This window comes from Humulus lupulus, chromosome 3, assembly GCF_963169125.1.
Source record: "Humulus lupulus chromosome 3, drHumLupu1.1, whole genome shotgun sequence".
Lineage (NCBI taxonomy): Eukaryota > Viridiplantae > Streptophyta > Magnoliopsida > Rosales > Cannabaceae > Humulus > Humulus lupulus.
In genome coordinates this window covers 253,384,679-253,403,740 of record NC_084795.1, presented here as the reverse complement: position 1 = coordinate 253,403,740, position 19,062 = coordinate 253,384,679, and the positions used below count along the sequence as shown (strand labels likewise).

Genomic DNA, 19,062 nt, shown 5'->3' with positions numbered 1-19,062 from the left:
TATTATTAGGCCGTGCAATTACTAGGGTAATGATTATATATAGAGTAATTACATAATATTTTAAAATACAAGGTGTGTTCGGATGTCAAGTGATAATTACTTATGAATTATTATTGTCATGTTTGGCAAAACAGTTATTAATTACACAGAAAAAATAATATAATGTAATAAATAATTGGAGAATGGGAGAGTATAATTGTGACTCCTCAATTACCTCAAATTACATTATTATTGTGTAATTACATGACCAGAAAAACACGCTAAATTGAATAATTACTCTGAATTACACATAATTCCAATCACAGTGTGACTTTCTAAACACACCCTAAATATATATATATATATATATTAACGAAAGAAAGTTTAAACCTATATATTTATACAACGAAATAATGTGACACTCTAAAATTGCTCCAAAACACTATTTTTATTTTCTCATTTTTTCACATTTTTTAATTTATCTTTTTCAAATTTATGATTATTAATTAATAATTAAGAAAAAACTAAAATATCAATTTTAAAATTCATAATAGAAATAAAATAATTTTAATAATAATAATTTAATATATCTTAACAACATATATAATTTAAATTTTATTTATTTAAATGATATATAATTTGAATTCAAATTTGATTAAATATTTAATTACGGCAACTGTTTAATTAAATTATAAATATAAATATAATAATAAATGTATAAATATCATTTTTCTCATTTTTATTTTACTTTTCTAATTTATGAATATTAATTAATTAAGGAAAAAATTAAATCTATTTTCTTTTTTTTATTTTAATAATAATTATAATAGATGTCAATTAAAAATATCTATATAATAATAAAATAACAAATAATAATCTATTTATTTATATTTTTAACTTTTTGATAAAACAGAGAGTCCAAATGTTAGTTTTTAACAATAATGGATCCAAATAAGTAATAAATCAAAATAAACGTAGTTTAAATAATCTATCTATATACTCTTATTTTTAACATTTTGACAAAATACAAAATACAAAGTCCATAAGTTAATTTTAAATAATAAATGACACAAATGGGTAATCGGCTAAAATACAATGTTCAAAATGGTGTAAACCCTTATAGAAAACATATTTACTTTTTATAAAGAATTTTTAACATTTTGAATAAATACATGGTCTAAAGGTTAATTTTTAAAAATAAATGGTCAATGGGTAATTTGCCAAAATCTAATGTTCAAATAATCAATTTATCTATTCTTATTTTTAACTTTTTGATAAAACTTGAGGTCTATAAGTTAAGTTATAAAAATAAAGGGTCCCAACAAGTAATCGACTAAAATACAAGGTTCAAAATGGTATGAACTCTTACAGAAAACATAAATTATATACATATATATAATTTACTTTTTATAAAGAATTTTTAACCTTTTGATTAAATACATGGTCCAAACTTTAGTTTTTTAAAATAAAAGTTCAAAACGGGTAATCGGTCAAAATACATTGTTCAAATAATAGATCTATCTACTCTTATTTTTTACATTTTAACAAACACGAGGTCCAAAAATTAATTTTTAAAAATAAATGGTTCAAATTAGTAATTGAACCAAAATAAACTTTACACAAAATATAAATTTTCTTATACATAATTTAGATTTTTTATAAGAAAAACAACGCAAAACATATAATAATAATAGATAAAATAATACATACAACAAATTTTTTTTAACTTTATTTTCAGTACTTTAATTATTTAGAATTTTTTGAAAATCTGTAGGATGTTCGCTATACAATGAATACATCATACTCTCTTCTAAAAAAAAATATTAAAAAATAATATTTTTTTTTATTTTAAATGTTAATGAAAAAATCCCAAACAAAAATGTAACATGTGCCATATCGAAACGGGTACTCGACCACATACCCAAAGCGAGTGCGGAGAGCCGAATTAGGAAAACACAACGATAAAGAACCGATCTTGACCAAATAACGATAAAGAAAAGACAACTAAGCGATGCAGCAACCTCAGGCGACGGCGACGGGCGCGACCACGGCGATTCAAAACGTAGTCGGTCAGGCTCAGTCCATGGAGGCGCCTCCTAAGCAGGTGGCGCTAGCAATGGACCGTTTGTCTCACGCGGCTCGGCTCATAGCCGACATTCGGCTCGGCGCTGATCGCCTCCTTGAATCCCTCTTTGTCGCCGCGCAGCCTCACCAGAGCAACAAACCTGTGCATTTCTTCCAGAACGAAGATGATTCCATGCGTCAACATTTTCAGGATCTTGGCTCCGTTGGTACGGACACAAAGCTCTCCACTCCCTCTTCTAGGGCTTGGTTATTTTATTTAATTTAGCTGTAAGCATATCAAGAAAAATTATCCAGTTCATGATATTCTAGTGTGTTTATTAGGGTTTTTAGTTCTTTGATTCAGTATGGTTTAAGCAAATAAAAGAAATAGTTTTGAATTTTGAATACTTTTGCCTTTGAGTTTTCATCAGGAAAGCTGCTAGAAGAATCTGGGGTTCTTAGCGAATCACTTCGGTCGCGAAGTAATTCATGGGGGCTGCACATGCCTTTGGTTTGCCCAGACGGTGCTGTAGTTGCTTACGCTTGGAAACGTCAACTCGCCGGCCAGGCTGGCGCGTCCGCCGTTGACCGAACCAGGTTGGTTCATGTCTCTTGAATATTGCAGTAAACCTTTACCTTTGCTGGTTTCAGATACTCCATATTAGCTTGTAATTTACTTCTTAATTGAGATTTTGATTAGATGGGAATTTCTACTTTATTGTGGGTACTTAGAAGACACAACTCTAAATTGAGAGTTCTAAGAACCATCAGAGGATAATGAAAAACAGTTTTAAGTTTTGAAAGACTCAGGTTAGAATGAATATGCTTCAAGTGAGTGAGTGAGTGAGATTTGGAACATGTTTATGATAAATAGTAGTTATGCTACTAATTGTAGCATGTCGTTTGTTAGCATAATTCAATATGTGAGTCTTGATGAAATGAGAATTACTTAATTTTTGTGGGTTAGCTGATGCATGTGTGATTCTACAGTAGATACATTTTTTTTAAACTAGGCCACGTCTAACCCAATAATATATGGGGACCAAGAAACTATAGCTATGTAGGTACCTAAGAGGGATTCAAACCTCAGACCTTGTGGGAGCAAACCACATGCGACCATTTGAGCCAGTGAGAATGCAGAAAATGTAGTTCTAAGTTTTGTAGATTTTTTTTTATTATTATTAATGTAGTTTTGAAAGACTTGGCTTAGAGCTATGCCTTATGTAGGATCTTTGGAACAAGTTCATGTGTTCTGATGAATAATTAGTATGCTACTTGGTGTGGTACATATGTTGGCTTCCATTGTGGGTGTTTAATCTACTGAAACCATTACTCTTATTATTATTGACCAAAAAGTAATTTTTGTGTTTTTTGTTTTAGGTTGGCTCTTAAGGCCTTCACTGATCAGAAGAGGCGATTTTTTCCTCACCTTGATGATGAAGGTCAAAATGGTCAAGATTCTGAACCGAATCCAAAGAAAAATCGTGGTCTACAAGTAGTTACACCTATTCATCAGGAAGAGCTTAGTGATTGTAAAACACTATCAGACATTCTGACTCGTTTGGAAAAAGAAGAACCAAATTTGAAAGTTTTAACCTATGAACGAATGGACTGGTTGAAAAGAGCTTCTTCCCTGCCATCCTCAGCAAATGAGGGTCCCGTGGAAACACTGAAGGAGCATAATTTTCATAGTTCAAATAGATTAAAACCAAGTCCTCTGAGTGATGTTGCTGCAGATAAGGTTGCTGTAATTGAGTTATCATTTCCTTCTGTCTTCAGAGCTGTAGTGTCTTTGCATCCAGCTGGTTCTATTGATCCAGATGCAGTAGCTTTCTTTTCTCCAGATGAGGTATTTCAAGATCAATTTAGCTGCCTGGTTTCAATCTTATTGTGTAACTCACTTATATTTCACTACTAAAAAATTGACACGTAATGATGTTCAAAATCCAACATCTAATTGGCTGCTGTCCTATGCTCAGCATGAGACATCGGTTCACTTGTTTCACAGATAACTAATGAAATGGATAGTTGGATTTCTTCATAACAATCTAATGCGACCTTTTCCCCCCTAGTTGAGCAATTCTTGCTTTGATTTGAGTTAATAATTTGTCATTCTTGGTGAAAATATGTGGAGGAATTTTAGGTGTTCCTGTTCTGTTCTTTCTTTCATAGATGCGCTAATATCTAGCAAGTGTTATGCATTATTATTAACTGGGTAAATGTTCATTTGAAGAGTCACATCAGTCCATTAGAATTAAGCTCAGCGTTGATCAGAGCCAAAATAAGAATACTAATTGTTAATAGTTCTAAGTTTTTATAAACCTTCCTCGAACCGTGCAAGTTTTTTTTTCTACCTTAGGCCGGTTCATTGTATTTATGTGCCTAATATTACATACTATATTCAAGTGCAGTATAGACTAGAGAAAGAGAATGGCTGACGTTTGGCTTGTAGTATATGTTAATGAATAATTTTTCTCTGGTCTCTTCTTAAGTCTTCAATTGTTTACGTGGTTTGTAGTATAACTGTAACATTTTTTATTATCTCTCTCTTTTCTTGAGCTGTTCCCTTGTTGTTGTGACTTATGAGCCCTATATCCTTTTGCTCCTAATTGCTGCACTTTTTACGTTATTTCATTTTAACAGGGAGGCAGCTATATGCATGCAAGAGGTGTTTCAGTTTATCATGTATTTAGACATATAACGGTAATGTCCCTTTATCCTTTATTTTATGTTTGTTTTATTTAAAGACGATTGGAGCGCTCTAAATGTCAATCATTTCGTACTGCAGGAGCATGCTGCGATGGCTTTGCAATATTTTCTTGAGTTGAACCTGAAACAGCTCTATATGCCTTTTGGTATCATCTTTGTCTAAATTGGGTGTTCATGTTTATTTCTCTACTTGACACATGAACTATTTTTTTTTTAACTTTTTCTTGTATTTTTGTTTCACTAGCATTGGATTTGCAGCTACCAAAATCTATTCTCAAAAGTTTGCAGGTGCCTCATCTCGTTTAAACATTTTTAAATTATGTGGTAGTTAAACTTTGGAGTTACTAAATGTTTACTTTGTCATCGGTACAGTAAATGTGGGCGATTGCTATCTATGGACCGACAATCAGCATTATTGTTACCTGCTATTTACCACCCTTACCAGCAGCAGTTCTTCCAGTTGAAACTTTCATCTACCCAACCCAATTCCTCAGTGAAGGATCAAAGTTCAAATCTTGATCGGGATTATCACATTGGGTGTTTTTCAGAGGATACTTAACTTGTATGGTTTTGTAGGTAAACTCCTTTATCCTTGTGGCCGATTAATTGGATAGATCTGATTAAATATCCTGTAAGCTTCTAATATCAATTTTGTTAACATGCTGATGTATTTGTCATCTCTATCATTTTTCCATTCATAGTTTATCTTAATTTTCAGATAGATAGCCTTTAATGGATGACATGTGACTTTCCAAGGCCCACAATTTCTTGTGTTTGTAAATCATTAAAGTCTAGAACAGTAGAAAAAGGCGGCTACTGTTGGGTTTCATTATTCTTCATTCGTCGTATTCATTTATCTAAATGCCAGAATGTTTGTTTTTATTTTCAGGTATTATCTGTTGTTGGCTGAATCACTGCAAATTGCATGTATGGTGTTGTGAGCAGCCTTGTCTTATTATAATCAAAGCTGGCTCTCACAAGTGCCGGCACAGATTACAGAATCTGTATGTGACTACGTTCTTTTAGTACAATTATTTACTTGTCCATAATTTTCATTTAGTTTTCCTTTTTGCTCCATACACACTGATGATACAATGTTTGAACATTAAGTTTTAATTAATGCGCAGGGAAAGAGATCAAACTAATAATTTTCGGTTCTTAGTTCTAAGTTCTAACAATAGATTTACTTTGAAACTAGATAGACGTCTTTTATTTACAATCCCCATTATCTGTGTATGTATTACCTATGTTTATCTTTCAACTGTAAGAATAGTAGCAATCAATTACTTGTAACTTTTGCCTCTGATTGAAGTTGCTTTAGTCCATGGCAAAGCAAGTGTAAAAGAATCTTTATGAAACTTTAATTTCATATCTTCCTTAAAGTTTTCAAATATCAAAGTGGAAAGACTTAGGGTTAAGCCTCTTTTTATTTATTATTATTTTTTTAAAAGGCAACTTTAAGAGTAAAGAGTATTTAGTAAGTTTAACACTTTTGCTAAGCCTTATCCCGAAATGAATGGAATCGTAAAAACAATGTTTATTTCTTAACTTTTTTTTAAGGAATGAGAATGCATCAAATTTTGAACTAGCACATCTTATTTGTTAAAAAGTTACTGGTTTAAAATATTCATTAATATTTCTTAATTTTTGTTTGTTTGTAGCTCAGATTGCACCAAATGAAATTTGTTGCAAGAGAAAAAGATTACTATAAGGAATAATTCTGAAAAATTCTTTAGATAAGTGTTTCGAATCTTTCTTTTTAATTAATATATTTATACATTGAATTCGACTCTTACTTTCAACGAAAAGGTTCTCTTTTTATTTTTTTTTAAATTTGAATTTAATCAAGAAAACTTTAATTACTTGAGTTTTTTTTTCCTCCTGGAAGTCAAGTTACAAGGTATCAATGTGTAATATTGTAAGTAGAACATTGTACAATATTATTACGGAATTTATTTAAAATTTGGCAATATAAAAAAACATGGTGGGTGTTAACCTTGATTTACAAAATCTTTAAGCTTCTTTATACTATATAATGTTTTATATAAATAGTTTCAGCTAGTTCTCCGGTACTTCCTTTTACTGGTATTCCTTTTTAGCAGCTAAATAGATATAATTATATTTCTTTTATAAAACTATACACAAATAGATATAATTATATTTCTTTTATAAAATTATATACATTGAAGTTATAAGTACAATGTACACATTTATATACAAAAAAATTGAGATAATAATTATCTAGGTGCCAAAAAATACGAGTATACCAATATTCTCATTTTCAGGGCCGGAGAAACCTCCAAAATCACTTTATGCATGAAGATATTTTTAATCATTGGATCATAATTTAATAGTTAGTTTCTTATTTTAAAATAATTAAAATATATATCAAATATGGTTAAAATTCAAAGTTTTTAATTAATTATTCATTCATTTTCTCATAAATATAATTTTTTTTTTTCATTTTTTTTTTCTTTGAAGAAGCCAAAAGTCAAATAAAAACAAAACACCTTCGAAGTTTTAGAAAATAAAAATATTTTATTTTTAATTTTTTATGTACATATTTTTGCATCCATACAAATATAATTAAAGATAAATTAATCAATACATAAATTAGTTTATTATATATTAATATAAATAAAGTATGTTCTTTCCATAAATATATAATTTTAAAGAGAACTTTCTATAAAAATATTTAGTTCAAACAATCCCTATCGATTAATTTTCCTTCATATAACTATGTTAAGCTGTTTGTTGACATTGCTGTAGTTTTTTTTTTCTTTTGTTGATTAAGTTGGCATTGTTGTACTTGGTAGAATATGTAAATATCAGATTTGAATCAGTAATGCTAAAGAGCATCACAAGTCACAACTAACATAAATGAAAGACCCATTAGATAGTTTACTGCTAGAGAACGAATTCATATTAACGGCCGTGTGCTTTTCCACAAATGTCCTCAAATAGCTTGGAAATAAAAAAGAATAAACAAATTCCAGAACATGTCTAAATCTACGACCACAATAATAGAGCATGGCTATTCAGCAAAAAACTAAAACTGTATAAATAATAGAGCGTGGCTGTGTCACTACTAGAGATTTCAAGTCCGAATTAAACTTGTAATCTTTCATTGTAGACAAACTTTTCGCTGGAAAGTTAAATTGCAGTCCAAAAACAATTTGTCATATGGACTTATTTAATAAATATAGCTCACTTTATTTTCAGAAAATGCTAACTTACATTACACCACACATTTCTAAATTAATAGCAAAGTGAATAATAATTTTAAGCTCAGTCTCAGTCTCAGTCTCAGTCTCAGTCTCAGTGGATTAAGCAAGCAATCTATTAGAAATGTATTCAACTTAATGAAAATAACAAATGAGAAGTTGACAGCTTTGAAGAGAAATGGGCACGTGTCGTGAAGATAATGAATGAGGCAAATTTCTTCTGAGCCAACCCAAACTAATTGACCTATGAACCAATGGCAGCAACCCATCCGAGATTTCTTTCATCCTTAGCTCCTCACGTGACCAGAACCCGCAAGGTTAGGACATCATTGCTTTGTGGGCTCCACCCTGCCCCCGACCCACCACGACTTCCTTTCCATTGCCCTTAATTCATGGTTTTCGTCACATAAACGAAACTTATTTTGTTTGTTGTAATATATAGTCTTGTTAATAATTTTTTACACTTTTTCATCAACCTTGTATAATATAATATAAGGTACTAAAATCTAAAATGATGGACTGGAAGTAGGTGGGTGGTCATGGACATGGACGAATACTCTCTGCTCTCTACTCACATCACATGATATGAGTTACATGTATAAATATATATTTATATAGTATGGTACCCATTTGAATGACTAGTAGGAGTATGATGTGTCTCATCAATTTAAGAGAAAAAAAAATATCAGAAAAAAATATTACAATAAAATAAAAAGTAATGGATTTTGTCATTTTTTGTAAAATAGAAATAGAATCATCCCACTATGTATTGTAAGTTTTTTTTAGAATGATTTGATATTTAATGTATTATAAATTGAGTATTGATAGAAGCATTTCTAATTTGCACACTCAAATTATACACTATTATGTGTAAGTAATCTCAACTATACAATTAATTATTGTTGTATGCATTTTCACCAAGTGACACGTGACAGTCTCTGAGAGTATTTAGGTTCTCCTAGGGAGTTTAGTTATCTTTATTGAGCTCACTGTCTATTCAGAAGATAGACTGCCTCCCATCTTCGGGCGGCTCCTCGGGGGAAAGTTGTCCCCCAACAGGCTACGCCCCGAGAACCTTGGATATGTTAGCTTGAGGTTCCTCCATGTGACTCATCTGAGTTTGCGAGTAGACCTCTCAGAGTCTAGATGGTAGCGCCAGGTGTCACACGCAGAGACCCTGGCCCACAAGTAATTGTTTGACAAAGTTGTTGTTATAATGCCTCAAATTTCCTAATAAGGTTTAGGACCTTGATTAGGAGGCCGGGAGGGCCATAATTGATTTATTATGGTATTTAATGATTATATGCATGTTTATGTGAATTATATTATTATATGATGGTGAATGCATGCATATGGGCTTATATTTTAATTGCAAGGGTATTTTGGTAATTTGGCCATTGGGGGTGTGATTGTGTAATTTTATGCATATGGGTGAATTATAATTTTACCACATTATATGTGGATTGGTTCGAGCCATTCGACATGAGACGATCATGGGAATGTAAGTGTTCGGTCTAGTCATAACGGGTCTAAGTTCGAGGCTCAGGGTGAGTCTCGGGGTCATTTTGATGATTAGAACATTACCGGGAATTAAATGGTAATGGGATGTGATTTATTGGTATTTGAGAATATTGAGAATAACGGGAATTGGAGAGCGTTAATTATAATTAACAGTATAGGTTGGAAATGACGAATTTACCCTTGGGAGTGCTTAGAAGCTTTTAAATTGGCCTAGGGGAATTATGGTCTTTTGACCTTAAGGATTTAAGGATTTATATCAGCTTTTGGGGTTTAGAAAGTTGTGGAAACAGAACAGAAACAGAGTCTCATCCTCATCATTTTCTTCTCTCCCGTACATGTTCCTCCCTTCACTTCCCTTTGAATTTTGAGAGGCCAAATTGAGGAGTTAAGCTAGGAGATCAAAGGTGGGAGCTTAGGAACTTGATTCAGCCATGAAAGGGGATTCAAAATCAAGTTTGAGGTAAGTTCCAGCCATGAGTTTCATGGTATACCCTGTTTTTCTATTAAGTTTTCAGTTGAGGATTTTGATGTGTTAGTTGTGAATTAATGGAAGTTCTTGAGTTTGGAAACTTGGGTTTTGATGAGGGTGAGATGTTGATGATGTTTGGAGGTTTAAATGAGTGTTTGGAAGAGGTTTTGAGTTGATTTGAAGGGCTGGTTTGAGAGGAAAAACGCAGGAGAGTTTGCTGGTGCGTTGCTGGTTTTTGGGCTGATCAGGGTAATGAGCCGCGGCCTGGCTTTTGTGTGCTGCGGCCTAAGGTGGTTTCTGAGGAAATTATGCCTCTGTCAGGGGGATGAGCCGCGGCATGGCTATGGTGAGCCGCGGCCCATCAAGGCAGATTTGGCCAAAAATAGGTTTTTGACTTGGGGATGCTAGCTTAAGGCCTCGGGGTCGATCCTACTACCCGGTTAAGTGTGGATTGATGTCCCGGAGGCTAGATATTGGTTTGGAAACCTTTCCTTTCATTTTCATTGATGGTATCCTATATTTTTTGTTATGATTAGGTGACCGTTAAAGGACCAAAGGACTGATCGTTCTCAAAGGTTGTTTCTTTTATTAATTCTCGCTCGAACCCAAGGTAAGAAAACTGCACCCCATATGTGACATGCATGGCTATGAATGGTGCATGTTGAATGTTTAAATGTAAACATTGATAGCATAATGAATGCTAGGCAATCTTGCCCATTTGCATATGATTATTATTGAGGCATGCTGGATGATTAAGTGTGATGCATGTGATGCACGAGAAACATGTGATTAGGGCATGCCATGAATGATGAATATGAGATTGGTCAGAGCTTGAGACTCTGTGTTTGTGCATGATCATAATTATGCTAGCAACTCTTTAGTAAGCATGCTGAATGCCCTGTTCTTGGATAATTGGCATATGATACACATTGATAGCATTGCTTACTTGTGCATGGTACTGACTAATTAGTCAGATTTGGCAAAGGTGCTAGTACCAACTGTGAAGCTGTGGCTCATTAGTCAGGTTCGGCAGTGGTACTGGGCACTGGTCACACAGGGCTGATTCATTAGCCAGAATTGGCAAAGGTGTTAGTATCAACTGTGAAGCCGTGACTCACTAGTCAGGTTCGGCAGTGGTACTGGGCACTGATCACATTGTGCTAACTCACTAGTCATGACAACCCTAGTGTGTAGTGCAAGCTATGTCGATTGGACCTAATCGACCTTCTACATTGAATGACTCAAAGAGCATTAATGCAGGACCGACCTCAAGTTTGATGAATATAAACAAGCATTTATCTAGCCAGAGGCTAGTCATGTAGAGCCATTGCAGGAAATGGGCACTGGGCCCCTAGTGACCTGGTTGTCAGTCACTCAGTATGGTTTACCAGAACCTCAAGTGATATTCACTCATCTGGTCAGAGCCATGAGCTCTGCATGGTCATTTTGATCATCATATGCATGGCTTGGGCACTGAGGCCCCAGTGACTTGCTTGTTGGTCACTCAGCATGGTTTACCAGAACCTGTAGAAGGTTAGAGGCTTACCCAACAGCCACCCTTCCATTTGAATTAGCGGCTCGCTTGTCGGTCACTCAGTATGGTTTACCAGAACCTCAAGTGTTGCGACACTCATCTGATTAGGATTGACTTGATAGTCCTCCAATCAAAAGGCCAGGATTTCTTATCCTGGATACCCCAGCATCTGTTTGAATTCATTTGCATGCTGAGTAGAGCTATGAATGCTAGGCATGCCAGATATGATTTGGTATCATGATATGACTGTTATGAGCATATGAGTTTTCTTGCTGGGCTTCGGCTCACGGGTGCTTTGTGGTGCAGGTAAAGGACAAAGGAAGCTAGACCATCCTTGAGTTGGAGAGCTTAGGTGATGATGTGTACATATGCAGCTGCTCGACCAATACTTGGGCGAGGTTTGAAAGTGGAACTAGGGCTGAACCCTGTTTTGCCGCTTAGAACGACCTGTTGTAAATATTCTTTTGTAATAGACTCTGAAATTATATTTTTGGGATCCCAATGTATACAGTAAACGTTCTAGTGAAACGTTAAATCCTAACCAAAGTTTTTAACTCCTAAACCACTAATCATGCTTAGTTACGCGTTTATGGCCAAACGACTCGATTAGCGAGTTTAGCACTGTTTGCAATGTGCACTGTAGCGGTCCCTGGAGTTGGGGCGTTACAGTTGTCCTACTCATCGTGGTGTCAAGCCTATACAGACGACAAACAACATGTCCCAATGCATTGCCTGACGTGGGAAAACGTGCAACCACTCTCTGACACAGTCAGGAGTGTGTCTCCCCAGAAGATGGTGGGGTGCAACCTCGTAAATGGGCCCCGTGTGACACACACGGGCCACCACTACCTCTATCACAAAATGTGTATTAATTAGCTTTTAATCCCAATTATTTGGGAATCGTTTTGTAATAACTTCCCATTAAGGGAATTAATTGTTGTCAGCCCCTATAAATAGGGATAGGGCATCCATTGTAAAGGGATCCAAATTTTTTGTATTCAGAGTATTGCAAAATTCTATCTGAAACTCCATAGAAGCTTGCCCCAGCCAAGCTTCACCAATCCTAATACAATAGCCTGTGGACTAGAGTTAATTAATAACATGAACCACGTAAAATCTCTTGCTCTTTACTGCATTTCTTTAAAGTTTTTGTTTTATTAAGTTGATAGCGAAAAAGAGAGTCAACAAATATTATGTAGATCCCTCTTAAAAGAATCTATGATTGAAATTACTTATATATCATAGTGTATAATTTAAGTGTGCAAATTAAGAATGCAACAACTTTGCATTTCTATATCTTGAGGTATTTGCCGACGAATTCTAATTCCCTGATCCTTCTTCGATGATGAAGATAACTTTTTCAATTGTTGAACCGTCGGGGGTACCTGCAAGAAATACACTTCGATGCCTAAGTTAGTTTTTCGATAGATTTTTTTGAATAAGAGCTCAGTATTTATAGAACAAAAATGTGAGATGGTTAGTTAGTTAAGCTGACTCCCTGATTGGTGGGAGAAATAACTGAATTTCTCCCCAAAATGTATTTGATCCAATTAAATATACAGAGGTCTGCCTTCGGAGCCTCTGCTTGATCAAAACGACTCGTTTTAATATACTTAAAACGGAAAAAGTTTTTGGGCCGATCATTTTGGGCCCAACAACATCTATGATTAATCTTATGGGATAAATAGATACATCCTAACAAGATAAAATATGCTTAAAGGGTCAAGGGTGCTCATATATTATTCCACTAGCAAAGTTTGAGTTCCGTTGATTGTGCTAGTAAGGTGGTTCTAGATTAATTTGTTCTATTATCTTCTATCACGTAACAATATTCTGGTATTTTTTAAATAAAAGATTTAAAAAAAAAAGAAGGAAGATTGTAGGTAGAAATTAGATGGCACTGCAAGGGATGATGGTACGGATTTGGAGCTTTGTGAAGCTTCACAGTTCTCTGCATGACTATTATTCAAAGACATGCAAGTAATATCTGACCTAGTAATAATCCAAGGCAAGGCTCAATCGTATTTATTATTGTCGTCGTTAGCCACAACTATAATAATAATTCAGGGGTCCTATGATCTTAAAGTAGTTTTAAATTTTGAAGTGGACAGAAGGAGACAATGGACACATGGAAGTGTAAGAGTTGAGAATTTAACAAAATTATTGAGAAAAATTGTAATGCTTTGCTTAATTAGGCGTATCTAGAACATTACCTGTCTAATCACGCATTATATATTATTTATTATGTTGCTTAAGGTGTTACGGTGATACCTTTCCTATTATTTTTTTTTATTTTAAAAGGAGCCTTTCTTTTTTTCCTATCAACTACTTTTTGTCCCAAAATACTAGCACTAATTTCTAATTAGTTAGTGTTGTATAACTTTCATCTTTTCTCGCGTTTCAAAGATTTGACTTAAGATAATATTAGGAATCAAAATGTCGGCAAGGGTTTCAGGTTTATCATTCTCACAATCTTAATTTTGGTTCACTTTTGAAAAATAATATTAAAAAGTGACAAATATAACATTATTTGTCAAGTATGAAAATTAGCCTAAGGTCTAGAAGTAATAATCAATAACCAGTCTTTTTCAATTCTTCATGATCTGTATCTACATAACCATTTGGCATGAAACTTGAAGGTTTCTGAGATCTCACAAGCTCTCATTTTCCCCACTAAAATGCAAAAGTAACAACAAATACTACAACTTATCGACATCTTAAATTCTCAGACAGAATGAACACCACATGATATCTACACCTAACAAAACAGCAACAATGTGGGGAAGAAGTAAAAAATGAAAAAGAAAGAAGCAGGAAAAAAAAAAGAGAAAAAAAATAGGCCAATGGAGTTTCTCTTTTATCTACCATCAGCAGAAGTAAAAGAATCTGCAAACCCAGTTGGCCTGGCTGGTATGCTACCCTTGCTGTCCTCCAAATCAATATAACTGAAGTCTTTTCCCTCTGCTTCTTGCCAACCCTTCACCATCTGGTTAAGGGGCAGGCTGTAATCGATACCGGAATATTCCTCGGTGTCATCATCCAGTGGTTTCCATTTTTCGACGAGTGGGGATAGTACACTTACAGCGTGCCCCATATCCGGCCTTTGGTTTGGTTCTCTTGCAGTGCAATGCCCAGCTAATTCAGCAATAATGTCAATGCTCTCAAACGTCTCTTCATTTATTTCAAGTGCAGGGTCGATGGCCTCCATTAGTTCATCCTTGTTTGATTTTATGTGCCAGAACCATGCAGCCAAGTACTGTTTCTCTTCTGGCCTATCTTCATCAAGAGCCATCATTCCAGTTAATAGCTCCATTAGGACAACACCGAAGCTAAAGACATCTGCTTTGGTTGTGATCTTTCCGGTCACTAAATCATTCAGAACATATGAAAAGTTGGAATCAGTCGGAAATTCAATCATCAAACATGTATATATAGAGTACTAATGTGAACTGGTTTTGTGTTTAATGAAAACTGACCAAACTTTCAGATAAACACATTAAGCATAACAAAAGTAAACTAGTATGGTCTAAGAAGAACACTTACCAGCATATTCTGGCGCTAAGTAACCGAAAGTCCCAGCAAGTCTGGTCACCACGGATTTTTTTTCACCATCAGGAGCCAGTTTCACCAATCCAAAATCTGAGACTTTTGCTCTAAACTCATCGCCAAGTAAAATGTTAGATGATTTGAGATCTCTGTGTATGAAGCTCTGGCGAGCCAGATCATGTAGATACTCCATTCCCCTAGCAACATCCAAGGCAATATTTAGCCTTCTCTTCCAAGAAAGAGGCTCAAGGTTGGCACTTTTCCAATGGAAAAGATGCTTGCTGAGAGCCCCTTGTGGCATATACTCATAAACAAGAAGTCTCTCATAGCCTTCTACGGAATAACCCAAGAGGGATACTAAATGACGGTGCCTGACTTTCGAAAGAACTGCAATCTCGGCCTGGAATTCATCCACGGCTTTGGAGCCAATCACCCCAGATTCCATTCTCTTCACAGCTATTTTTGTCCCATCATCCAATTCTCCCTTATAAACCACTCCAAAGCCTCCGCGGCCAAGCTCATTCTCCGGGGCAAAATTCTTAGTCACATTTCGAAGAACTTGAACTGATATGACCAGATTTCCCGCTTCTATGACATGAGACTCACCCATTCCACTGCTGTTTCTGCTTGCCGAATCACTTGCTGTTGCTGTAGAAGCGCTCCCATTTGTATTACTTGCAACAGCAATCTTAAGCATATTCTCTGGATCAGATGAATCTCTTGGGTGAACAACAAGTGAACTTGGAGGCAAAGCATATTTTCTCTTCTTACAATAGTAGATAGATAATGGGATTAATAGCAAAATGGCAGCCACCGCAACACTGGCAATAGGAGCAACAATAGGAACTAAGCTGGACCTCTTGGAACTTTTTGGTGGCTCCGAAGTTGCATTAGTATTTCTTGAGCCGGATGATGCGGAAGATGAGGAAGGTGAGGACGGAGTATTACTGGATTTGGGCGAAGATGTCGATCCCCCAGACGCAGCCCCAGCCCCAGCCCCAGCCGCAGGCGCAGTTGGGCTACTTTCTGGTGATGGAACTGTCTTAGATGGATCACCATTTATCAGGGGGTTCTTATCAATGACAATTTTCACAGAGCTACTGAAAGTTGGCAAAGGAGGGGAAAGATTATTGCCACTTAGATCCAACAATGTCAAAGATTTCAAATTCGTCCATTCCGCAGGGACTGAACCTCTCAAATTGTTATTCTCTAGCCTAACTTGTTTAAGAGACTCTAATTTTGATAAGGAAGGACTCAATGTACCATTCAGATTTAACTTAGGCAAATTAATAACAGAGACCTTACCACGATCACAAGTAACTCCAAACCAATCCTGGCAAGGGTCATTACCAGACCAACCAGAAACTAGCTTCAATGGATAATTCAACCCATCGAGAAGCTCTATCAAAGCCATAACTTCCGGATTACAAGGAGGCCCTTCTTCTGTTTGACAAAATGCATTTGAACCATAGGAATAATTAGCTGCTTTGAACTTTGGAATTGGACCCATCAGATGGTTGTTGCTTAAATCTAATTTATCCAACTCCAAATTGGCCAAACCATTGGGAACTAAGCCTACTAGCTGATTACCATTGAGATTGAGATCTTTCAAAGAAGTTAAATTACCAATGCTTTCTGGGATTTTGCCATTGAATTTATTCCCATGGAGCCACAAAACACTGAGAGATTCAATCGCTGTAACGGCATCAATTGGACCAGTCATTCCTCCACCATTTTGATTATTCAGCCAAAGCTTGCTCAAAGTCAGGTCTTTAAAACTTGCCGGGATTTCACCGGACAAGGTATTCCCGGAAAGTGTCAACACTTGTAAAGACGACATTTTCCCAAGAAATTCAGGCAAGGGACCAACTAAATTGCAGCTCGAACAAGTGAGATTGACCAACTGAGCAGAATTTGCCAGCTGGGGTGGGAACATCCACCCAGAAGTGCCATTCAAGTTGTTCCCATCCAATGCTAAAACCATCAAAGAATCAAGCCCATCAAAGAAATCTCCCGGAATCGAATCAAAGTTGTTGTAATCCAAGAACAGCCACTGGAGGTTCTTCAGCCCGGAAAAGGACGGAACCGGCCCAGAAAACTTGTTCCTCTGAAAACCAATGTTTTCTAGCATAGCGAGCTGGTTCAAGTTCTGGGGAAGAGGACCTTCGAGGCCCAATTCCTGAACTTGAATCTGGGTTACCCTGTTACCTTCGCAGAAAACATGGGGCCATTTTGGAGTCCCACATGGGTCTTCGTTTTCCGGCCATTTGAGAAGCTCCGGATTCTCCAACCCTTTTCGGAACTGGTTCAGAATAGCCAAGTCGCTTGGGTCCGTGGCACCTAAAACCACTGAAAGAAAAGAGGCAAAAGCAAGAACAACAACAAGAAGAAGATCTTTCAGAACAAGCTTTCCCAGTTGGCCTTCCATGGCGGATCTCTGATCTTTGTAGCAACCTACTTCTTCATAAGAACTCCACCTCAAGTTTTGGGTCTTCTGGAGCTTCACATGTACATTAATGGCAGATTAAAACTAAAGCTCAAATCTTGCAAAAAAAACAAAAATAATTCTTCGCATTACTTCCGAAGAAAAAAACACTCAAATAAAAAGCATGCATTCTTAAACCCCGGGAATAGTCTAATCACTCAATATATTAATAAATAAATATTAGACAGACTTATTGAGAAAGTCATAAATTTTTCAACAATTAGAATTAGTACAAAGGAGAAAAATAAAAATAAAAATTATCTGATGAAAATACCCTTTTTGGTAATTTCATGTTTCGTTACGTGTCCTTGTACTGTACTCTTTAACTCTTATCCATAATATCGTGGAAAGTAAAAATTTGCCAGTGTCCACTGTCCACAAAAACAAATGAATCAAAAGGGCTTTATTGTCTTTTTACAAATAATATTATTTAATTCTGAGTCGACTCGGAAATGGAATGAATTACGGGTGGTGGTGGTGGTGGGGTGATTCTATAATTACAAATAAAGTATAGCACTTAATATTCTTACCAATCAAAATGAATATAAGTTAATAATGTATTAAATCTGCTAACTAATTTTTCAGAATAAAATTATTTTAATGTAGTTTTGACTCTTTTTTGAGTGTAAACAATTCGAATTAGCCTCAGTACTTTTATGGCCTGATTTTGTGAGATATTTTGTCTCACAATCAAGATCTACCAATTTATTTATTTATTAATATGGTACAAATAATTTGATTTTTTGTTAATTGTATAGTTAATTGTTCAACATACATTTAACAACAGAGCTAGTTACACCACGTGTCATTACTTGATACTGTATAAGAGCACGAACACACTTAATATTATTATTGAGGAAAGTAATTATTATTTTTATTGCCTATATTTTGTGATTTATAGATGAAAACTTTTAAATCATGAGGAAGTTGATTGTCTGTATGCAAATAAATTTGTTATTTGATTTGTGAAATCAATATGAAAGTTGACTTCCCATTATAATTAATGATAGAAGAAAAAAACTGAAAAATTTAGGAAGAAGATATGCTAATGAATTAGATTTTTTTATTTTTTTTGGTTGAAGAAATGTCCTAAACATTAATGAATTAGTCAGTGAAATAAAATATCAATTATGTTTTGTTTGAATGGTTGCGATAAGAAAATGATTCTTTCTGTAACTCTTGCAATAAATTATCAATTTTCTTCCTTCTAATACTGCATATGATATCTCTTGTCTGTCATTAATCATTGTTCACATAACACATAATAAATTGCCATTTATATCAATTTAAATACACGTACATTTAGCATATATTTATGTATATGCACATATTTTCCATTGTTAAGTTGTGTAAACAAGGTTCTTTACTTCAAATAGATAAGTAAAAACTACAACATAGTTTTATATCTTAAAGAGTATAGTTGATTATGGACCCAAATCAAGCTACTCCAATATTTCTAAAATATTTAATTGTATATAAGGGGGCTTTCGAATTATAACCGACCAATCACTTAAAAAAATATTATTTTTAG

General features: G+C 34.8%; 2 protein-coding genes across 2 annotated transcripts; one reads left to right on the top strand and one right to left on the bottom strand.

Moving 5' to 3' along the window:
• The first annotated feature begins 1,877 nt into the window (after positions 1-1,877).
• On the top strand, positions 1,878-6,762 carry LOC133823636 (mediator of RNA polymerase II transcription subunit 27). Its single transcript, XM_062256493.1, has 8 exons — positions 1,878-2,270; positions 2,475-2,640; positions 3,424-3,892; positions 4,687-4,746; positions 4,832-5,040; positions 5,125-5,328; positions 5,642-5,756; positions 6,414-6,762. Exons 1-5 carry the CDS (start codon positions 1,991-1,993, stop codon positions 4,913-4,915), a joined length of 1,059 nt encoding a protein of 352 aa, XP_062112477.1. The 5' UTR covers positions 1,878-1,990; the 3' UTR covers positions 4,916-5,040; positions 5,125-5,328; positions 5,642-5,756; positions 6,414-6,762.
• Positions 6,763-14,068: 7,306 nt separating this feature from the next.
• Positions 14,069-17,690, bottom strand: LOC133823635 (receptor-like kinase TMK3). The gene is made up of 2 exons (XM_062256492.1): positions 15,044-17,690; positions 14,069-14,866 (listed from the first exon to the last, which is right to left on the bottom strand). Exons 1-2 carry the CDS (start codon positions 17,472-17,474, stop codon positions 14,358-14,360), a joined length of 2,940 nt encoding a protein of 979 aa, XP_062112476.1. The 5' UTR covers positions 17,475-17,690; the 3' UTR covers positions 14,069-14,357.
• Positions 17,691-19,062: the final 1,372 nt, after the last annotated feature.

Bases quoted from the DNA above. Each gene is read 5' to 3' on its own strand.
- LOC133823636 (XM_062256493.1), top strand. From the start codon at position 1,991: ATGCAGCAACCTCAGGCGACGGCGACGGGCGCGACCACGGCGATTCAA. The intron at 3,893-4,686 runs GTATTTCAAGAT...TCATTTTAACAG, and splicing joins CTTTCTTTTCTCCAGATGAG to GGAGGCAGCTATATGCATGC. The intron at 4,747-4,831 runs GTAATGTCCCTT...TTCGTACTGCAG, and splicing joins ATGTATTTAGACATATAACG to GAGCATGCTGCGATGGCTTT.
- LOC133823635 (XM_062256492.1), bottom strand. From the start codon at position 17,474: ATGGAAGGCCAACTGGGAAAGCTTGTTCTGAAAGATCTTCTTCTTGTT. The intron at 14,867-15,043 runs GTAAGTGTTCTT...TGAATGATTTAG, and splicing joins CTTAGCGCCAGAATATGCTG to TGACCGGAAAGATCACAACC.